The following is a 22,210-nucleotide window of genomic DNA, read 5'->3' on the forward strand; positions in this document are numbered from 1 at the left end:
AATAACAATGTTATTACAAATAATAAGAGAGCTATTTGTCACGTGGGGGTCGCATTTTAATGCGGGATCGTTCCTCCAACGCAAACATAGACACTCCGGACCACAACTAAAAGGTAAGAATGATTTAATAACAAAACACTGGTACAAAAACAGACGAAAAGAAACGCGTGGCGAAAGCACAGAAGCTAATGCTAACACTAGCACAGGATCAGGTAACAAGAAACCTAGTAATTACCAACGAAACAGTTGCATACCGCAAACAAGGGACCGAGACCGACTGACGGGACAAGGCAGGCTTAAATAAGGAAGTAATTAACAAAAACAGGTGTGCGTCTGGAAACCTCAGCAGGTGGAATTAATATGTTACCATGGTGACCAAACTGACTCACAAAAACAACAAAGGGAGTCCAAACTAACAGAAAATAACTAAACTAAACATGATCCAGACTACGGATCATGACACTATTATACTCTAGAAATGTTGGTCCTACTTAAAAATGCACACATTTAGTTGTGTTCAGTGTTAAAAAAAATATTATATGGCTCTTGCGGAAATACATTTTAAAATATTTGGATTCTTGGCTCTCTCAGCCAAAAAGGTTCCCGACCCCTGCCCTAGATCTAAAAAATACACTTCCATTAAACACAGCAACAGCGTCGCTAAATGAGGGAAAGAAACGTAACCATGAACGTTGACAAATTACATATGCCCACGTGGTACAGAGACGGACCTGATTGTGGCTATCAAAAGAAATTAGAGAAAGAGACTCCAACAAAAGTAACACTGACACATCTGTACACTGACGGGGAAGCAGCAGCTGTAAAGTTACCTGCACCCATGTCTGCCCTGTTCAGAATGTATACTGCACCACATCTATCACTGTACAGAGATTATGACATGAAATGGAAAAATCTAGGAGCATTATGAACAAAAGGAGAATGTTTGACTAATTGGGAAAAGACCTCAGACAAAACATGTGTAAATAGAAAAACTGGAATGACAAAAACAAGTCTGTTCTGGACTGTAACTCTACAAAGTGGAGTACATCTAGAATCCGACGCAAAACACTGACAGTTGCTGCTTACCGGAGCTGAAGAACTATTTTTAGATGAAATACCAAATGCGGCTGTTGGACTTTTGACAAGAACAAGAAAGCTTGATGACATTACGCCTGTACTGTATATACCTTTATATACATATATACATACATATATACCTGTACTGGCTCACCTGCACTGGCTTCCTGTGCACTTAAGATGTGACTTTAAGGTTTTACTACTTACGTATAAAATACTACACGGTCTAGCTCCATCCTATCTTGCCGATTGTATTGTACCATATGTCCCGGCAAGAAATCTGCGTTCAAAGGACTCCGGCTTATTAGTGATTTCCAAAGCCCAAAAAAAGTCTGCGGGCGATAGAGCGTTTTCATTTCGGGCTCCAGTACTCTGGAATGCCCTCCCGGGAACAGTTCGAGATGCTACCTCAGTAGAAGCATTTAAGTCTCACCTTAAAACTTATTTGTATACTCTAGCCTTTAAATAGACTCCCTTTTTAGACCAGTTGATCTGCCGTTTCTTTTCTTTTTCTTCTATGTCCCACTCTCCCTTGTGGAAGGGGTCCGGTCCGATCCGGTGGCCAGGTACTGCTTGTCTGTGTATCGGCTGGGGACATCTCTGCGCTGCTGATCCGCCTCTGCCTGGGATGGTTTCCTGCTGGCTCCGCTGTGAACGGGACTCTCGCTGCTGTGTTGGATCCGCTTTGGACTGGACTCTCGCGGCTGTGTTGGATCCATTATAGATTGAACTTTCACAGTATCATGTTAGACCCGCTCGACATCCATTGCTTTCCTCCTCTCCAAGGTTCTCATAGTCATTATTGTCACCGACGTCCCACTGGGTGTGAGTTTTCCTTGCCCTTATGTGGGCCTACCGAGGATGTCGTAGTGGTTTGTGTTGTGGTTTGTGCAGCCCTTTGAGACACTAGTGATTTAGGGCTATATAAGTAAACATTGATCGATTGATCGATTGAATTATGGTCGAAAGGACCCACTGATGTGGTAAAAATTAAAAATATACAACCAGAACAAATCAGATCAAAAACAGAATACAGACCATGTATAAAACAAAATCCACTAAAACCAGATGCATTAGAAGGAATACAACCTGTAATAGAAGATCTAATTAAAGCAGGAGTTCTAATAGAATGCGAGGATTCACCATGTAATACCCCAATATTTCCTGTAAAAAAGCAGCCGCCTTCAGTGGGATGGCGAATGGTAGAAGACTTACAGGCAATAAACAATGCAGTAATACAACGTGCACCATGTGTACCAGATCCATACACGTTGTTGAACAGTCTAAGAACGGATGCTACACAATTCACGGTGATTGATATCAGTAATGCATTTTTCTCGATACAAATACATAAAGAAAGTCCATTTTGGTTTGCATTGACTTACAAAGGGAAAAGATACACCTATACAAGACTACCTCAAGGGTATGCGGAACGTCCGACAATCTATTCACAAGCAATGCATGCAAGTATGTCCAAATTCGACCCTCCAGGAGGAAGTCAAGTCCTGATATACGTAGATGACGTATTATTAGCATCGCCGGATAAAGAAACCTGAAGAAAATAAACATTAACATTACTAAATCATCTACACAGTGAAGGACACAAAGTAAGCAAAACTGAAGTAAAATATCTAGGACAGGGGTGTTCACACTTTTTCTGCAGGGGAGCTACTTTTTAATAGACCAAGTCGAGGAGATCTACATCGTTCATAGTCGTAATTTATATTTATTTTTTTATGAAAGGGACATTTTTGTTCACAAGTTAATGGTGTTTAATGATAATACAAGCATGTTTAACACATATAGATGTCTTTCTTTCACAAAGACAAGAATATAAGTTGGTGTATTACCTGATTCTGATGACTTGCATTGATTGGAATCAGACAGTGGTGCTGATAAGGTCCACATTTTCAAATGGAGGAGAAAAAAAGTCCTCCTTTCTGTCCAATACCACATGAAAGTGGTTGGATTTGGCATCTCATTTGTCCAACTTGCATACTCGTTTTTAAACACTTTGTGATGAGAGTAGCATATGTGTGTAGCCCGCAGCAGGTGAGTGACGTCAGTGAGTGTGTGGGCGAGCGAGGAGAGGGAGCGGTCGCTGAGGGCGGGGGAGAAATACATTGGCATCAAACTCCGTAGCTTGCTAGCTTGTGCACGCTAGCTTTCTGAGACTCTTATTTTGTTAGCACAGGCAGGATGAAGCGGGTCTTTTATTGTGAAGACAGGAACTCTGCAGTTGGTCTTCAGAGTTTTGACAGTAGGTACGGCCCAAGAGTCTGTTGAAATAAAAATTGTTTCTCTCCGTTCTGTAAGTGATTTTTTATCTTAAATATGAGCTCGCAGCAGCCAGCGTCATCTCACAAGATCGTCGGGTGCCGAGAATATCAAACAACTGACGAAAGTGAAGTCTTGGTGAAGATTGATGATTGCTAATTTTTATGTCTATTTTTATCATGCCTGGCTTGAGATCGACTGACACACCCTTCGCGATCGACCGGTAGCTCGCGATCGACGTAATGACCACCCCGGATCTGGGACATTCTCTAAACAAAGATGGACGCAGAAAAACAGCAGTACTACAAGCACCAAAACCACAAACAAAGAAGCAAATTATGTCATTTCTAGGATTAAGTAATTACTGTAGAAGTTGGATACCAAATTACGCTGAAATAGTAGCTCCATTAAAGGGGAACATTATCACAATTTCAAAAGGGTTAAAAACAATAAAAATCAGTGCCCAGTGGCTGGTTGTATTTTTTTAATTTTTTTTTTTTAATTTTACCGGTCCCGGAATATCCCTAAATAAAGCTTTAAAGTGCCTTATTTTCGCTATCTTCGAAACCACTATCCATTTCCCTGTGACGTCATACAGGGCTGCCAATACAAACAACATGGCGGTTACCACAGCAAACTATAGCGACATTAGCTCGGATTCAGACTCGGATTTCAGCGGCTTAAGCGATTCAACAGATTACGCATGTATTGAAACAAATGGTCGGAGTATGGAGGCGGATGGCGAAAACGAAATTGAAGAAGAAATTGAAGCTATTGAGCGAATAGCTATTGACGCTATTCGGCCATAGCGTGGGTGTACCTAATGAAGTGGCCCATAGCATGGCTACCTTATTAGCATCGCCGGTAAAATGTGCGGACCTAAACGATCAGGACTTTCCCATCTTGTGACACTGGAGCAACTTAAATCCGTCGATTGGTAAGTGTTTGTTTCGCATAAAATGTGGGTATCTAGTTTCAAATGTACATACAGCTAGCGTAAATAGTATGTTAGCATCGGCCCGCCAGCGTCCAAAATACGGCAGTCACGGGTAAAAGAAGCCCCCCCCCCTTTTTTAAATTTATTGTAATTTTTATCTAATTCAGGGGTCTCCAAACTACATCTCGCAGGCCAGATATGGCGCGCCAGCGTCCAAATTCCAAAATCCGGCCCGTGGGTAGGCCTGAGTAAAAAATCATTATTATTATTTTGTATTTTTTTATCTATGATAGATAAAAAAATAAAAAATAATTTTTAATCATAATTTCTTTTTATCTAACTGTTAGATAAAAAGAAATTATGATTAAAAAGAAGAAAAAACGTTTGTTATTTTTTTTTTTACTCTGCACCTTTCGGATTTTGGACGCTGGCGGGCCGTAAATTGGGGATCCTAGGATGGATAAAAAAATTATAATTAAAAAAAATATACAAATACATATACTTTTTTTTTTACTCAGGAATAACCTGCGGCCCAGATTTTGGATTTTCTACGCTGTCGGGCCGTATCTGGGAATTTTGAAGAGGAATTTTGGGCTGTCAAGTGTTCATAACTAACACGTGATGCCACACTATCACATGATGGCTATAAACCATTAATGTTAATTTTGTTTCCTTATTTGACCCACCCGATTTACCTCTAAATTGTATTAAATGCTGCATTGGTCCAAGAGACTGATTGTAGTCCACATCTCTTGAATTACTGTGAGCTGTTCCAAGGATGGAACCTTTTTTTGACACACAATTTTCACAGTGTGTCAAAAAAATTAAGACTATAGGCCCAACCGACATATTAACAGTCCCTGTCTATTAGCACAATATCTAAAGCACAAATTTCACAGAAAAAAAATATTTTAGCACACTGTTTAGTTTTCTAACTCTTTAATTTTGACATGTGACATTTTTTTAATTAAAAGTGTAATCTGAATAATTATCTTCACTTGTCACATCCTGTAGAATATGGGTCGGCAACTTTTACCACTTAAAGAGACATTTTGACCCGTTTCACAAATTAAAGAAAACAATGGCAGCCACAAATCTATTTTGTAATTTAAAATGAAATAACACTGAAAACATAGTTTTTTTTACTTTGTGCTATATATAAACCAGTGGTCTTAGACACATATTGATATCAAAACTTATTGATAGTGGGACCCGCGAGTTTTATATGAATGCCTCTTAACAGCATCACACTTGAAACACTCCCGAATATTTCCGGAGACTACCGAATGTTAGATCAACTATTTTCATAAATGTTTACAAGTTTCCCCTTGACCAAGATTAATTCGGGCTTCTTCCTATGAAGGCGCTGCCTTTGGTGCCCTCTACAACATGTTCAATCAATCGATCAATCAATGTTTATTTATATAGCCCCAAATCACAAATGTCTCAAAGGACTGCACAAATCATTACGACTACAACATCCTCGGAAGAACCCACAAAAGGGCAAGGAAAACTCACACCCAGTGGGCAGGGAGAATTCACATCCAGTGGGATGCCAGTGACGATGCTGACTATGAGAAACCTTGGAGAGGACCTCAGATGTGGGCAAACCCCCCCCCCCCCCCCCCCCCCCCCTCTAGGGGACCGAAAGCAATGGATGTCGAGCGGGTCTAACATGATACTGTGAAAGTTCAATCCATAGTGGCTCCAACACAGCCGCGAGAGTTCAGTTCAAGCGGATCCAAGACAGCAGCGAGAGTCCCGTCGACAGGAAACCATCTCAAGCGGATCAGCAGCGTAGAGATGTCCCCAACCGATACAGGCGAGCGGTCCATCCTGGGTCCCGACGAGCGGTCCATCCTGGGTCTCGACTCTGGACAGCCAGTACTTCATCCATGGTCATCGGACCGGACCCCCTCCACAAGGGAGGGGGGGACATAGGAGAAAGAAAAGAAGCGGCAGATCAACTGGTCTAAAAAGGAGGTCTATTTAAAGGCTAGAGTATACAGATGAATTTTAAGGTGAGACTTAAATGCTTCTACTGAGGTAGCATCTCGAACTGTTACCGGGAGGGCATTCCAGAGTACTGGAGCCCGAAATGAAAACGCTCTATAGCCCGCAGACTTTTTTTGGGCTTTAGGAATCACTAATAAGCCGGAGTCCTTTGAACGCAGATTTCTTGCCGGGACATATGGTACAATACAATCGGCAAGATAGGATGGAGCTAGACCGTGTAGTATTTTATACGTAAGTAGTAAAACCTTAAAGTCACATCTTAAGTGCACAGGAAGCCAGTGCAGGTGAGCCAGTACAGGCGTAATGTGATCAAACTTTCTTGTTCTTGTCAAAAGTCTATGTGTCAATAGGCTCTCCAGTCCAGTCACATGTCGGATGAGGCTTCTGCAGACACATGCAAACGATTGCAAGGTATACTTGGTCAACAGCCATACAGGTCACACCGTGAATGCCCGTTTAAACAACTTTAACACTGTTCCTAATATGCGCCACAATGTGAACCCACACCAAACAAGAATGAAAAACACATTTCGGGAGAACATCGGAACTGTAGCACAACATAAACATAAAAGAACAAATACCCAGAATCCCATGCATCCCTACTCTACCGAGCTACATTTAGCACCAAATCCCCCCACCCCCTCCGTGCGTTGGTTGAGATGGGCGGGGTTGTGGGGGCCTGGTTTGGTGCTAGCGGGGGTGTATAAGGTAGCCCAGAAGAGTTAGGGATACATGGGATTCTGGGTATTTGTTCTTTTTTGTTTATGTTGTGTTACAATGCCGATGTTCTCCCGAAAAGTGTTTGTCATTCTTGTTTGGTGTGGATTCACAGTGTGGCGCATATTAGTAAAAGTGTTAGAGTTGTTTATATTACAACCTTCAGTGTAACCTGTACGGCTGTTGACTAAGTATGCGTTGTAGTCGCTTTCGAGTGTTGATAGAGGTTGAATATAAAATGTAATCAGTCGACACGCGGTGTAAAAACGGGCGCGACGACATGTTGTGGAGGAGGCTAAAGGCACTGCAATTACTGCACACCCTCAATATTGAAGGCAAGGTGACAATCGGAGAATTTTAACCCCGGGTGGTATCTCAGAGAGAGGCACTAAAATCCGGAAACCTCCGGGAATAATCGTTGGGGTCGACAATTTAGCACCTGAGCCACATCAGAGTGATCAAAGAGCCGCATGCGGCTCCGGAGCCGCGGGTTGCCGACCCCCGCTGTAGAAGGAGCATCATATGGTGCATAAATAGTCTGTGAAAATTAGGCAAATCAGCAGCAAGACTGAACGACCTCAGTGGACCTCCTCGTGTGAATGCTTTGCATGTGACAGTGTGCAGTCAGGAAGGATGTGTCACAATTGAGGCCATGTGATGACATTATTATGTATTATCCCTGACACACCCGTCAGATGATTTATTTTACGGAGTTGGAAGAAAAGTTAGAAGACGAGATCAACACTTTGCTTTTCATATGCGCATTGAAGTGCCGATAGAGCAGTCCACCCCCGGGGGGAGCTGTGGCAAAAAATGTACAAAGCCCGTTTCCATATGAGTTGGGAAGTTGTGTTAGATGTAAATATAAACGGAATACATCCATCCATCCATCATCTTCCGCTTATCCGAGGTCGGGTCGCAGGGGCAACAGCCTAAGCAGGGAAACCCAGACTTCCCTCTCCCCAGCCACTTCGTCTAGCTCTTCCCGGGGGATCCCGAGGCGTTCACAGGCCAGCCGGGAGACATAGTCTTCCCAACGTGTTCTGGGTCTTCCCTGTGGCCTCCTACCGGTTGGACGTGCCCTAAACACCTCCCTAGGGAGGCGTTCGGGTGGCATCCTGACCAGATGCCCGAACCACCTCATCTGGCTCCTCTCGATGTGGAGGAGCAGCGGCTTTACGTTGAGTTCCTCCCGGATGACAGAGCTTCTCACCCTATCTCTAAGGGAGAGACCCAAACTCATTTGGGCCGCTTGTACCCGTGATCTTATCCTTTCGGTCATGACCCAAAGCTCATGACCATAGGTGAGGATGGGAACGTAGATCGACCGGTAAATTGAGAGCTTTACCTTCCGGCTCAGCTCCTTCTTCACCACAACGGATCGGTACAACGTCCGCATTACTGAAGACGCCGCACCGATCCGCCTGTCGATCTCACGATCCACTCTTCCCCCACTGGTGAACAAGACTCCTAGGTACTTGAACTCCTCCACTTGGGGCAGGGTCTCCTCCCCAACCCGGAGATGGCACTCCACCCTTTTCCGGGCGAGAACCATGGACTCGGACTTGGAGGTGCTGATTCTCATTCCGGTCGCTTCACACTCGGCTGCGAACCGATCCAGTGAGAGCTGAAGATCCCGGTCAGATGAAGCCATCAGGACCACATCATCTGCAAAAAGCAGAGACCTAATCCTGCAGTCACCAAACCGGAACCCCTCAACGCCTTGACTGCGCCTAGAAATTCTGTCCATAAAAGTTCTGAACAGAATCGGTGACAAAGGACAGCCTTGGCGGAGTCCAACCCTCACTGGAAATGTGTTCAACTTACTGCCGGCAATGCGGACCAAGCTCTGGCACTGATCGTACAGGAAGCGGACCGCCACAATAAGACGGAATACAATGATTTGCAAATCAGTTTCAACCCATATTCAGTTGAATATGCTACAAAGACAACATATTTGGTGTTTAAACTGATAAACATTTTTTGTTTTTTTGCAAATAATCATTAACTTTAGAATTTGATGCCAGCAACACGTGACAAAGAATTTGGGAAAGGCAATAAATACTGATAATGTTGAAGAATGCTCATCAAACACTTATTTGGAACATCCCACAGGTGTGCAGGCTAATTGGGAACAGGTGGGTGCCATGATTGGGTATAAAAACAGCTTTCCAAAAAATGCTCAGTCTTTCACAAGAAAGGATGGGGCGAGGTACACCCCTTTGTCCACAACTGCGTGAGCAAATAGTCAAAGAACAACGTTTTTCAAAGTGCAATTGCAAGAATTTTAGGGATTTCAACTTCTTAGTTTGATAATATCATCAAAAAAATTCAGAGAATCTGGAGAAATCACTGCAAGTAAGCGGCATGGCCGGAAATCAACATTGAATGACAGCGACCTTCGATCTCTCAGACGGCACTGTATCAAAAACCAACATCAATCTCTAAAGGATATCACCACATGGGCTCAGGAACACTTCAGAAAAACACTGTCACTAAATACAGTTGGTCGCTACATCTGTAAGTGAAGTGTGAAGTGAATTATATTTATATAGCGCTTTTCTCTAGTGACTCAAAGCGCTTTACATAGTGAAACCCAATATCTAAGTTACATTTAAACCAGTGTGGGTGGCACTGGGAGCAGGTGGGTAAAGTGTCTTGCCCAAGGACACAACGGCAGTGACTAGGATGGTGGAAGCGGGAATCGAACCTGCAACCCACAAGTTGCTGGCACAGCCACTCTACCAACCAAGCTATACCGCCCCAAGTGCAAGTTAAAGCTCTGCTATGCAAAGCGAAAGCCATTTATCAACAACATCCAGAAACGCCGCCAGCTTCTCTGGGCCCAAGATCATCTAAGATGGACAGATGCAAAGTGGACGGCATAGCTCGGTTGGTAGAGTGGCCGTGCCAGCAACTTGAGGGTTGCAGGTTCGATTCCCGCTTCTGCCATCCTAGTCACTACCGTTGTGTCCTTGGGCAAGACACTTTGCCCACCTGCTCCCAGTGCCACCCACACTGGTTTAAAATGTAACTTAGATATTGGGTTTCACTATGTAAAGCGCTTTGAGTCACTAGAGAAAAGCGCTATATAAATATAATTCATTTCATTTCAAGTGTTGTGTAGTCTGACGAGTCCACATTTCAAATTGTTTTTGGAAATATTCGACATCGTGTCATCCGGACGAAAGGGGAAGCGAACCATCCAGACTGTTATCGACGCAAATTTCAAAAGCCAGCATCTGTGATGGTATGGGGGTGTATTAGTGCCCAAGGCATGGGTAACTAACACATCTGTGAAGGCACCATTAATGCTGAAAGGTACATACATGCTTTGGAACAACATATGCTGCCATCTAAGTGCCGTCTTTTTCATGGACGCCCCTGCTTATTTTAGCAAGACAATGCCGAGCCACATTCAGCACGTGTTACAACAGCGGGGCTTCGTAAAAGCAGAGTGCAGGTACTTTCCTGGCCCACCTGCAGTCCGGATCTGTCTCCCATCAAAAATGTGTGGTGCATTATGAAGCGTAAAATACGACAGCGGAGACCCCGGACTGTTGAACGACTGAAGCTCTACATCAAACAAGAATGGGAAAGAATTCCGCTTTCAAAGCTTCAACAATTAGTTTCCTCAGTTCCCAAACGTTTATTGAGTGTTGTTAAAAGAAAAGGTGATGTAACACAGTGGTGAACATGCCCTTTCCCAACTACTTTGACACGTGTTAAAGCCACGAAATTCTAAGTTAATTAGTATTTGTAAAAATAATAAAAGGTTATGAGTTTGAACATCAAATATCTTGTCTTCGTAGTGCATTCAATTGAATATGGGTTAAAAGGTATTAGCAAATCATTGTATTCCGTTTATATTTACATCTAACACAATTTCCAAACTCATATGGAAACGGGGTGTGGAAGGGCGGAGCCAACGGGCCGACGGCGGGGCAGGGCATGCTGCAGCCCTGCCCAAGATGGCGGCAAGGAGGCGGAGGATGAGGCAGAGCGGAGAGGCGGGGCGTGCCGGAAGCAACGTGGCCGCAATCTAATTCAGGCGCGTGGCTCACACACTGGGAATCTATTAACATTTCTCTTGATGATGAAAAAAAGGGGAGAAGGAGGAGAGATCGAGGAGGAAGGAATTGGAGAGCCTGCAAGAGCAGATGAACAGCAAGAGCGATCAAAGAGCGACACAGAGCGCGCCATAGAAGAGGACGACGACGACGGCAGCTGCAAGAACGGACGAAGAGCGGCAGCAGCGAAAGAGAGAGACAACAGCGCACGAGAGACGACAACGCGGCCGGCTGAAAGCGCGACCGAGGAGTGAGAAGGAGAGGAGCAGAAAAGCGATCCGAGCTGCAGAAAAGCTTTATTGAAAAATAAAGAGTCCAACCTTGTGCAAAAGCTATGTCCTTCCTGGGTGGTCAGTGGAACCAAAGCAGCGACAGGAAAAGTTGTCCACATTTGGTGCCCAACGTAGCTGGACCACCGGAGGCGGTCACACAGCTGGCAGTAAGCAGCCGGCAGAACTGCCGACTCCTGCAAGCGCTGGCGGAACAGGTGGGGGGAGGCGGCGAGTGCCCCCCCAAGGAAATAGCGGATGAGCACGAAAAGGGAGACGGCAATGCAGAGGAGGCGCCCCCTGCTGAGGAAACAAATGCACAGCCGGTGGAGCGTGCACCTGAAAAAGAAGAAGAAGTGGGGAAAGTGGTGGTGCTGGAAGAAAAAGACGAAGTACAAGAAGAGGAAGAAGAAGTGAAAGAAGTGGTGGCGGTAAAAGAAGAAGAAGAAGAAGAAGTGAAAGGAGGGTGTGAAAGGGATGTCAATGATGGGTTCCCACTTCTCTGTAAAGCGCTTTGAGTGTCTAGAAAAGTACTCTATAAATATAATCCATTATTATTAGTATTAGACAGGAAAAACAAGTTGTTTCCATATTGAAGCTACTGTCATATTTGACTTACGACACCAGAAGACTTCCAAAGTTTACAGATAAATATATTAGATCAAAACAGTATTCATCTCAGGGAGATTCCAGAGCAATTTTGAGAGATAACGAGGGAGCCAATCAAGTGATGGTGTGATTGAACCACAGATCCCTTCCCCATCAACAACAATGCTAATCAAGCAGACTTTGTGAGAGCCAACAATGATTACTTTAGGAAACATTATGATCCAGGACCTTATATTTTTGAGCTCGACCACAAAGACCTTGAGCAGTAAGTTTAGAAGCCGAGGGATGGATGCACTTTCTTTGTGACACTAGAGCATCAGCAGCATTTCTAGGTGCTAAACATACAAACAAACTATACATATTTAGATATATATTAATATTTAAATATACATGCAGTAAAGGCCAAAAGTTTGGACTTAGCTTCTCCTCATCCAATGCGTTTTCTTTATATTCATGTGAACATCTCTTTGCCGGGAGGGTTCTCCTGGTGCCAACAGATCTTTCGTGAGCCCGGTAAACAGGTTGAATCACGTCTTTTATTGACATCCACCAGTATGGTTTGCTTTCCAGCAATATATATTTCTGACTTTTCAGTCCGGCGTGTCTCCGCTTCTTGTGTCTCTCCCTCTGGCTAAAACTCCAACTCCCGTGTCTTGGTCCGGCTGCTGCTAATAAAGGCGACAGGTGATTAGATAACCAGTCCCAGCTGGGCAATCCACTCGCCTGTCGCTGGTTTCGAGGCCTGCCATACACACCCCATTCCTGCAGTAGGCGCGCCGACCACGCCCTCCTCCACACATGACTATCTACATTGTAGATTGTCACTGAAGGTACCAAAACTATGAATGAACACATGTGGAGTTGTGTACTTAACAATAAAGGTGAAATAACTGAAAACATGTTTTATATTGTAGTTTCTTCAAAGTAGCCACCCTTTGCTCTGAATACTCCTTTGCACACGCTTGGCATTCTCTCGTTTTTACTTCACACTTGTGGGGCGGTATAGCTCGGTTGGTAGAGTGGCCGTGCCAGCAACTTGAGGGTTGCAGGTTCGATTCCCGCTTCCGCCATCCTAGTCACTGCCGTTGTGTCCTTGGGCAAGACACTCTACCCACCTGCTCCCAGTGCCACCCACACTGGTTTAAATGTAACTTAGGTATTGGGTTTCACTATGTAAAGCGCTTTGAGTCACTAGAGAAAAGCGCTATATAAATATAATTCACTTCACTTCACAAAAAAATCATTTCAGGGGACTACCTCTTTAAGCTCATCGAGAGAATGCCAAGAGTGTGCGGAAAAAGTACAAACTAGAAGAAAGTCTGCGAAGAAACGAGAACATAAAACATGTTTTTAGTCATTTCACTTTTTTTGTTGCGTTTATAACTCCACATGTGCTCATTCATAGTTTTGATGCCTTCAGTGAACATCTACAATGTAAATAGTCATGAAAATAAGGAAAACACAATAAATGAGAAGGTGTCCAAACTTTTCACCTGTATTGTATATATATACACTCAATATATTAATTGTTTATATATTTTATACTTGATTTTGCCATTTACAATCCATATTTGACTGATTATTTGTTTGTATGTTTGTAAAAATGAAATCAATAAAACAAAATAATAACAAAAATAACTGTGAATGGCTTTACATGTGGGGCAGCATGGTGGTACAGGGGTTAGGGCATGTGCCTCACAATACGAAGGTCCTGAGTAGTCCTGAGTTCAATACCGGGCTCGGGATCTTTCTGTGTGGAGTTTGCATGTTCGCCCCATGACTGCGTGGGTTCCCTAACATGCACCTGGGATGGGTTGATAGGGAACACTAAAGGCCTACTGAAAGCCACTACTAGCGACCACACAGTCTGATAGTTTATATATCAATGATGAAATATTAACATTGCAACACATGCCAGTTTACTGAATTACATTTTTAAATTTCCCGTGGAGTTTCTTGTTGAAAACGTTGCGGAATGATGACGTCTCGAGTTGGAGGAGACATTAGCGCAGCACCACTAGCGGCTAAAAGTCGTCTCTGTTCATCGCATAATTACACAGTATTCTGGACATCTGTGTTGCTGAATCTTTTGCAATTTGTTCAATTAATAATAGAGAAGTCAAAGTAGAAAGATGGAGGTGGGAAGCTTTTAGCTTTTAGCCACACAAACACACGGTGATTCCTTGTTTAAAATTCCCGTAGGTGAAGCTTTACTATGGATCAGAGGGGTCAAGTGATCCTGGATCCCGACCACTTGTCAACCGGCAGGTTTCGGTGAGAAAATTGCGGTAAAAAGTTGCCTCATACCGGAGATTAGCGGAACTTCTGTCGTGCTGCTGCTGCCGTGACTAATTCCCTCAGAAACTGGCGTCAAGACACCCGTGGACACACCCCTCCGACTATCAGGTACTATATAATCTCACTAAAACACTAGCAACACAATAGAAAGATAAGGGATTTCCCAGAATTATCTTAGTAAATGTGTCTAAAAACATCTAAATTGCTAACAATGCAATCGCCTTTTTTTTCTTCAACTTTATTTATTTAATTTTTTTTTCTAGTTCTTCGCTATCAATATCCTCAGCCACAAATCTTTCATCCTCGCTCAAATTAATGGGGAAATTGTCGTTTTCTCGGTCCAATTAGCTCTTTTTGTTGTAGGCTCCCACTATAAACAATGTGAGGATGTGAGGAGACCTCACACGGGTGACGTCATCGTCTGCGACTTTCGGTAACGGCAAGGCTTTTTTATTAGCATCCAAAGTTGCGAACTTTATCATCGATGTTCTCTACTAAATCCTTTCAGCAAAAATATGGCAATATCGCGAAATGATCAAGTATGACACATAGAATGGACCTGCTATCCCCGTTTAAATAAGAAAATCTCATTTCAGTAGGCCTTTAAATGGGCCCTAGTATGTCGATTAATGTTCATGTGTTGTCAATATTCAGTGTTTTATCCTTCATGGTTAATATTGTAAATCCCACAATCTTCATGCTTTACATTCTGTGTATCTTATTCAGTAAAAAAATTTAAAATTACATTCCGTTTTTTTAAGGCGGTCTATCATAACGTTTTTAGAATTCAGACATTATTGTGAGTATTTGTATTAGTGTTCCTGAAAATAGACACATTATTTTCTCTAAATTTGGCCCCTGAGTCCAAATAATTGCCCAGGCTTGGTCTAGAGCAGGGGTGCCCACACTTTTTCTGCAGGCGAGCTACTTTTCAATTGACCAACTCGAGGGGATCTACCTCATTTATATATATCATTTATATTTATTTATTTATGAAAGAGACATTTTTGTAAACAAGTTAAATAAATAAATGATAAATGGGTTGTACTTGTATAGCGCTTTTCTACCTTCAAGGTACTCAAAGCGCTTTGACACTACTTCCACATTTACCCATTCATACACACATTCACACACTGATGGAGGGAGCTGCCATGCAAGGCGCCAACCAGCACCCATCAGGAGCAAGGGTGAAGTGTCTTGCTCAGGACACAACGGACGTGACGAGGTTGGTTCTAGGTGGGATTTGAACCAGTGACCCTCGGGTTGCGCACGGCCACTCTACCACTGCGCCACGCCGTCCCAGTTAAATGTGTTTAATGATAATACAAGCATGTGTAACACATATAGATGTCTTTCTTTCACAAAGACAAGAATATAAGTTGGTGTATTACCTGATTCTGATGACTTGCATTGATTGGAATCAGACAGTAATGATGATAACGCCCACATTTTCAAATGGAGGAGAAAAAAAGTTGTCCTTTCTGTACAATACCACATGAAAGTGGTTGATTTTTGGCACTTCATTCATCCAGCTTCCATACACTTTACAAGAAAAACATTGGCGGCAAATTCCGTAGCTTGCTTGATTGACATTCACGGCACCCGAGGGTCTTGTGAGATGACGCTGGCTGCTGCCAGTTCATTATTATGAAAAAATGACAGAGAGGAAGGCGAGAAACACTTTTTATTTCAACAGACTTTCGCGCCGTCCCTTCCGTCAAAACTCTAAAGGCCGACTGCACATTTCCTATCTTCACAATAAAAGCCCTGCTTCATGCTGCCTGCGCTAACAAAATAAGAGTCTCGGAAAGCTGGCGTGCACAAGTGATGTGCACGCCAGCTTTCTGAGGGATCGCTTGTGCACGCCAGTTTTCCGAGACTCTGTATTTAGTTAGCGCAGGCAGCATGAAGCAGGGCTTTTATTGTGAAGATAGGAAATGTGCAGTCGGCCTTTAGAGTTTTGACGGAAGCTACGGCGCGAGAGTCTGTTGAAATAAAAAGTGTTTCTCGCCTTCCTCTCGGTCATATTTTCATAATAATGATCTTGCAGCAGCCAGCGTCATCTCACAAGACCCTCCGGTACCGTGAATGTCATTTAAGTGACGTCTTGGTGAAGATTGATGATCACTCATTTTTAGGGTCTATTTTTTTTAAAAGCCTGGCTGGAGATCGACTGACACACCCCCCGCGGTCGACTGGTAGCTCGCGATCGACGTAATGGGCACCCCTGCTTTACACTATAACATCTGCATGACGTGAAATTATGATTGCTAATGTAAAAAAAAAAAAAGTAAACTTTCAGAGTGCTGCCTTGGAGCACTTTTGCGTCCCCACCAATCTCAGTCTTTACTGAGATTTGAGGATATTCATGGAAGGTTTGGACAGCCTTGCTTTAGTCACAAAGCACACAGTTAAATAAAAGGTCTGAACAAGAAGTTATGTAAGGTCAAGATTATATGACCTATTTTTTACGACCATCTATTTCGTTATTGTGTAACCATTCTAAGAAATGGATGATGTGCTCCAATCCATTGAGTCTTCCAGAAAGTGATTTAAAATTTTTCTGTAAGACATTTATCAAATGTGCCCTTTGAATTTTCCTTAAAATTGCATTTGAGTCAGTCCCTTGTGATTTTTTAAAACACTGTTGGGAACGACTCGCACACGAGACCAGGCAACTATTCCCCCTAGGTCGTTCACGATGAGAAAAAGTTACACTTTTTTCAAATTTGATCTACCAGTCTGTGGGCCATGTGCAGCACACGCAAAGTCACAGATATGACCTTGGGGCGGCATAGCTCAGTTGGTAGAGTGACCGTGTCAGCAACTTGAGGGTTGCAGGTTCAATTCCCGCTTGTGCCATCCTAGTCACTGCCATTGTGTCCTTGGGCAAGACACTTTACCCACCTGCTCCCAGGGCCACCCGCACTGGTTTAAATGTAACTTAGATATTGGGCTTCACTATGTAAAGCGCTTTGAGTCACTTGAGAAAAGCGCTATATAAATATAATTCACTTCACTTCACTTTTGATTGCTAATCTCATGAAACATTTCTCACCAGCACACACCAGATATTTAAAGTTTTTTTGAAAAATTGATGCGGTATAATTTTTTCTGCTATCTAATAACATTTACTAGGAAATAAGTGTGTTGGTAATGTCAATGTTTTTTGGGAAAAAGTAACGTATTTTCAAAAGTTATTTTCCCAACACTTGCCACATATGCACGTTAGGGACCAATTGTCATTTTAATGTGTTATAGTGCAGTGTTTTTCAACCACTGTGCCGCGGCACACTAGTATGCCGTGAGATACAGTCTGGTGTGCTGTGGGAGATTATCTAGTTTCACCTATCTGGGTTACAAATATTTTTTGCAAACCAGTAATTATAGTCTGCAAATGATGTGTTGTTGAGTTTCTGTACTGTCTGGAGATCGACAGACTTACCACGTTATACTCTTCCATATCAGTAGCTGTCAGCCGGTAGCTAATGGCTTTGTATGCAGGTAAAAATGTGTCTAATGCTTAAACCAAAAATAAACAAAAACCTGAGTGCCCCTAAGAAAAGGCATTGAAGCTTAGGAAAGGCTATGCAGAACAAGACTAAAACTGAACTGGCTACAAAGTAAACAAAAACAGATTGCTGGACGACAGCAAAGACTTACTGACGGCGTCCACAATGTACATCCGACAATCAACAATGTCCCCACAAAGAAGGAGAAAAACAACAGAAAAATGTTTGACTGCTAAAACAAAGTAGATGCGGGAAATATCACTCAAAGGAAGACATGAAACTACTACAGGAAAATACCAAAAAAACAGGAAAAGCCACCAAAATAGGAGCGCAAGACAAGAACTAAAACACTACACACAGGAAAACAGCCAAAAAGTCCAAATAAGTCAGGGTGTGATGTGACAGGTGGTGACAGTACACCTACTTTGAGACAAGAGCTATATTGATGCATGCTTGGTTATGCTTTAAAGTCATATCCAACAATTGCGACAACGACTTTTTACTGTCAACTGAGTTTTGTTTTTTAAGGATTTCTGCTGGTGGTGTGCCTCCGCACTTTTAAAAAACAAAAAATGTGCCTCGGCTCAAAAAAGGCTGAAAAACACTGTTATAGTGATTATAATCTTTCTCGGGAAAATATTTGGTGTAGCACCTTAAAAGAAGAACTACTGTATTTCCTTGAATTGCCGCCAGGGCGCTAATTAGTTTAAAACCTCTTCTCACTCCGGCGCTTACCAAAGGCATGCGGTAAATTTAGGCCTGCGCTTAAAAATTTGAGTGTGATGTAAGGATACCGTCATGAAAAGCACATTTAATAAAAAAGTTATTATGGTCTTACCTTTACTTATAAATTAAGTCCATGCGCAGCTCCTTATGATCAAAAGCATCGATAACTTGTTTATAGAAGTCTTCCTTATCTTTCTTCAGTTTTAAAAGTCTCTCTGTCTCGATGGAGATATTCAAGGGGCGACATGGCGTAGTGCAGGGGTGCCCATTACGTCGATCGCGAGCTACCAGTCGACCGCGGGGGGTGTGTCAGTCGATCTCCAGCCAGGCTTTTAAAAAAAATAGACCTAAAAATGAGTGATCATCAATCTTCACCAAGACGTCACTTAAATGACATTCACGGTACCGGAGGGTCTTGCGAGATGACGCTGGCTGCTGCAAGATCATTATTTTTAAAAATGACCGAGAGGAAGGCGAGAAACACTTTTTATTTCAACAGACTCTCGCGCCGTACTTTCCGTCAAAACTCTAAAGGCCGACTGCACATTTCCTATCTTCACAATAAAAGCCCTGCTTCATGCTGCCTGCGCTAACAAAATAAGAGTCTCGGAAAGCTGGCGTGCACAAGTGATGTGCACGCCAGCTTTCTGAGGGGTCGCTTGTGCACGCCAGTTTTCCAAGACTCTGTATTTAGGTACTGCATCAAAAACCGACATCCGTGTGTAAAGGATATCACCACATGCATTCAGGAACACTCCATAAAATCACTGTCAGTAACTACAGTTGGTTGCTACATCTGTAAGTGCAAGTTAAAACTCTACTATGCAAAGCAAAACCCATTTGTCAACAACACCCAGAAACGCCGGCCGCCGGCTTCGCTGGGCCCAAGCTCATCTAAGATGGACTGATGCAAAGTGGAAAAGCATTCTGTGGTCTGACGAGTCCACATTTTAAATTATATTTGGAAACTGTGGACGTGGTGTCCTCCGGATCAAAGAGGAAAATAACCATCCGGATTGTTATAGGCGCAAAGTTGAAAAGCCAGCATCTGTGATGGTATGAGAGTGCATTAGTGCCGAAGGCATGGGTAACTTACACATCTGTGAAGGCACCATTAATGCTGAATGGTCCATACAGGTTTTGGAGCATGTCATCCAAAACATGTCATGGACGCCCCTGCTTATTTCAGCAAGACAAGTGTTACAACAGCGTGGCTTCGTAGTGAAAGAGTGCAAGTACTTTCCTGGCCCACCTGCAGTCCAGACCTGTCTCCCATCGAAAATGTGTGGCGCATTACGAAGCATAAAATACAACAGCGGAGACCGTGGACTGTTGAAGGACTGAAGCTCTACATAAAACAAGAATGGGAAAGACTTCCACTTTCAAAGCTTCAACAATTAGTTTCCTCAGTTCCCAAACGTTTAATTGAGTGTTGTTAAAAGAAAAGGTGATGTAACACAGTAGTGAACACACCCTTTCCCAACTACTTCATGCAGCCATGAAGTTCTAAGTTCATTATTATTTGCAAAAAAAAAAATAAAGTTTATGAGTTTGAACATCAAATATCAATCAATCAATCAATGTTTACTTATATAGCCCTAAATCACTAGTGTCTCAAAGGGCTGCACAAACCACTACGACATCCTCGGTAGGCCCACATAAGGGCAAGGAAAACTCACACCCAGTGGGACATCGGTGACAATAATGACCCAGTGGGACGTCGGTGACAATAATGACTATGAGAACCTTGGAGAGGAGGAAAGCAATGGATGTCGAGCGGGTCTAACATGATACTGTGAAAGTTCAATCCACAATGGATCCAACACAGTCGCGAGAGTCCAGTCCAAAGCGGATCCAACACAGCAGCGAGAGTCCCGTTCACAGCGGAGCCAGCAGGAAACCATCCCAAGCGGAGGCGGATCAGCAGCGCAGAGATGTCCCCAGCCGATACACAGGCGAGCAGTACATGGCCACCGGATCGGACCGGACCCCCTCCACAAGGGAGAGTGGGACATAGAAGAAAAAGAAAAGAAACGGCAGATCAACTGGTCTAAAAAGGGAGTCTATTTAAAGGCTAGAATATACAGATGAGTTTTAAGGTGAGACTTAAATGCTTCTATCTTGTCTTTGTAGTGTATTCATTTGAATATGGGTTGAAAAGGATTTGCAAATCATTGTAGCCCTGCGATGAGGTGGCGACTTGTCCAGGGTGTACCCCGCCTTCCGCCCGATTGTAGCTGAGATAGGCGCCAGCGCCCCCCGCGACCCCGAAAGGGAATTAGCGGTAGAAAATGGATGGATGGATGTATCCCGTTTATATTTACAGCTAACACAATTTCCCAACTCATATAGATACGGGGTTTGAATATATTTTTTTCAAAACGCTTACAAAAAAAGTGGGACCCCAAAAATTTACATTATCAAAATTTCTAGCGCCAACACTGCTGTCAACAGAGGAGGAAAAAAATGCTCCCTTTAAATAAATATATTACTTATAAAGCGAGTTCAAGAATTATTGTTCCGGACGACCGCAGAATAAAAATACGAGCACTCCGGTGGTGAAAGTTCATGAAAAGGCGCGGACTCACCGGCTCTCAGCCATATTTCTCCGTCACACAGAGGAAGTCCTTAATAAATCCTTCAGGATAAATGTTGGGTTTTTTTTGGTCAAAGATCTTGAGTTAACAAGACCGAACTTGACCGGGGCCGGCGCGTCCAACAGCTGATCCGGGTGGTGCCAGGACAGAGCCCAAGGTGGCCTGAATTCACCCCGCGCCTCCGGGGGCGGGGACAGCAGGAGCAATGGGGGCGAGCCTCCCCCCCTCCAATCCGACTACAGGAACTAAACCAGGAAAGGGCGGGATCCAGCGAACGCGGGTGCAGGAAGAGACCAGCTAGCGGACCATTCTTCCTTCGGGAAGCCGGGCCAGGAATGTCCTAACTTGCACCTGCTGGCGGCCATGTTTGTCGCGGCGCCGGGGGAGAGGAGCCAGGAGGCGGGAAAGGAAGGCAGGACTCCGGCCGGGTGAGTGAAATTGACCACAGTGAACTGACAAAGACGGCAACAGACGCGAACAGCACAAAAACAAACAGAGCTGGCAGCGACAGACTGGAGGCCGCAGCAAATACTGGCGCCACATCCCTAGGGATGTTGGTCGGGATGCTACAAAACGCTAAATAACGTATTTCCTTGAATTGCCGCCCGGGCGCTATCCATACATCCATCCATTTTCTACCGCTTATTCCCTTTCGGGGTCGCGGGCGGCGCTGGCGCCTATCTCAGCTACAATCGGGCGGAAGGCGGGGTACACCCTGGACAAGTCTCCACCTCATCGCAGGGCCAACACAGATAGACAGACAACATTCACACACTAGGGCCAATTTAGTGTTGCCAATCAACCTATCCCCAGGTGCATGTCTTTGGAAGTGGGAGGAAGCCGGAGTACCCGGAGGGAACCCACGCAGTCACGGGGAGAACATGCAAACTCCACACGGTTTAAAAGAGGAGAAAACACACAAAAAAAATTATAATTACATTTTGAAACATAGTTTAATCTTCAATTTCGACTCTTTAAAATTCAAAATTCAACCCCAAAAAAAGAAAAGCTAGCTAATTTGAATCTTTTTGAAAAAATAAAAAAAAGAATTTATGGAACATCATTTGTAATTTTTCCTGATTAAAATGAATTTTAGAATTTTGAT

At 43.5% G+C, this 22,210-nt stretch overlaps 1 protein-coding gene across 3 annotated transcripts in view; it reads right to left on the bottom strand.

Moving 5' to 3' along the window:
* Positions 1 to 21,294, bottom strand: part of slc23a4 (solute carrier family 23 member 4) — a 68,790-nt gene extending 47,496 nt beyond the window's left edge. The window contains exon 1 of one of the 3 annotated variants that reach the window (XM_061917950.1): positions 21,097 to 21,294. In XM_061917950.1, the coding sequence (XP_061773934.1) occupies positions 21,097 to 21,110 (14 nt within the window). In that variant the 5' untranslated portion in view covers positions 21,111 to 21,294. Of the gene's footprint in view, positions 1 to 11,414; positions 11,908 to 21,096 lie in introns of those variants that run through there. The other 2 variants (XM_061917952.1, XM_061917951.1) reach the window with 2 other exon arrangements.
* Between the last annotated feature and the right edge of the window lie 916 nt (positions 21,295 to 22,210).

Source organism: Nerophis ophidion, linkage group LG12 (genome assembly GCF_033978795.1).
Source record: "Nerophis ophidion isolate RoL-2023_Sa linkage group LG12, RoL_Noph_v1.0, whole genome shotgun sequence".
NCBI classification, from domain to species: domain Eukaryota; kingdom Metazoa; phylum Chordata; class Actinopteri; order Syngnathiformes; family Syngnathidae; genus Nerophis; species Nerophis ophidion.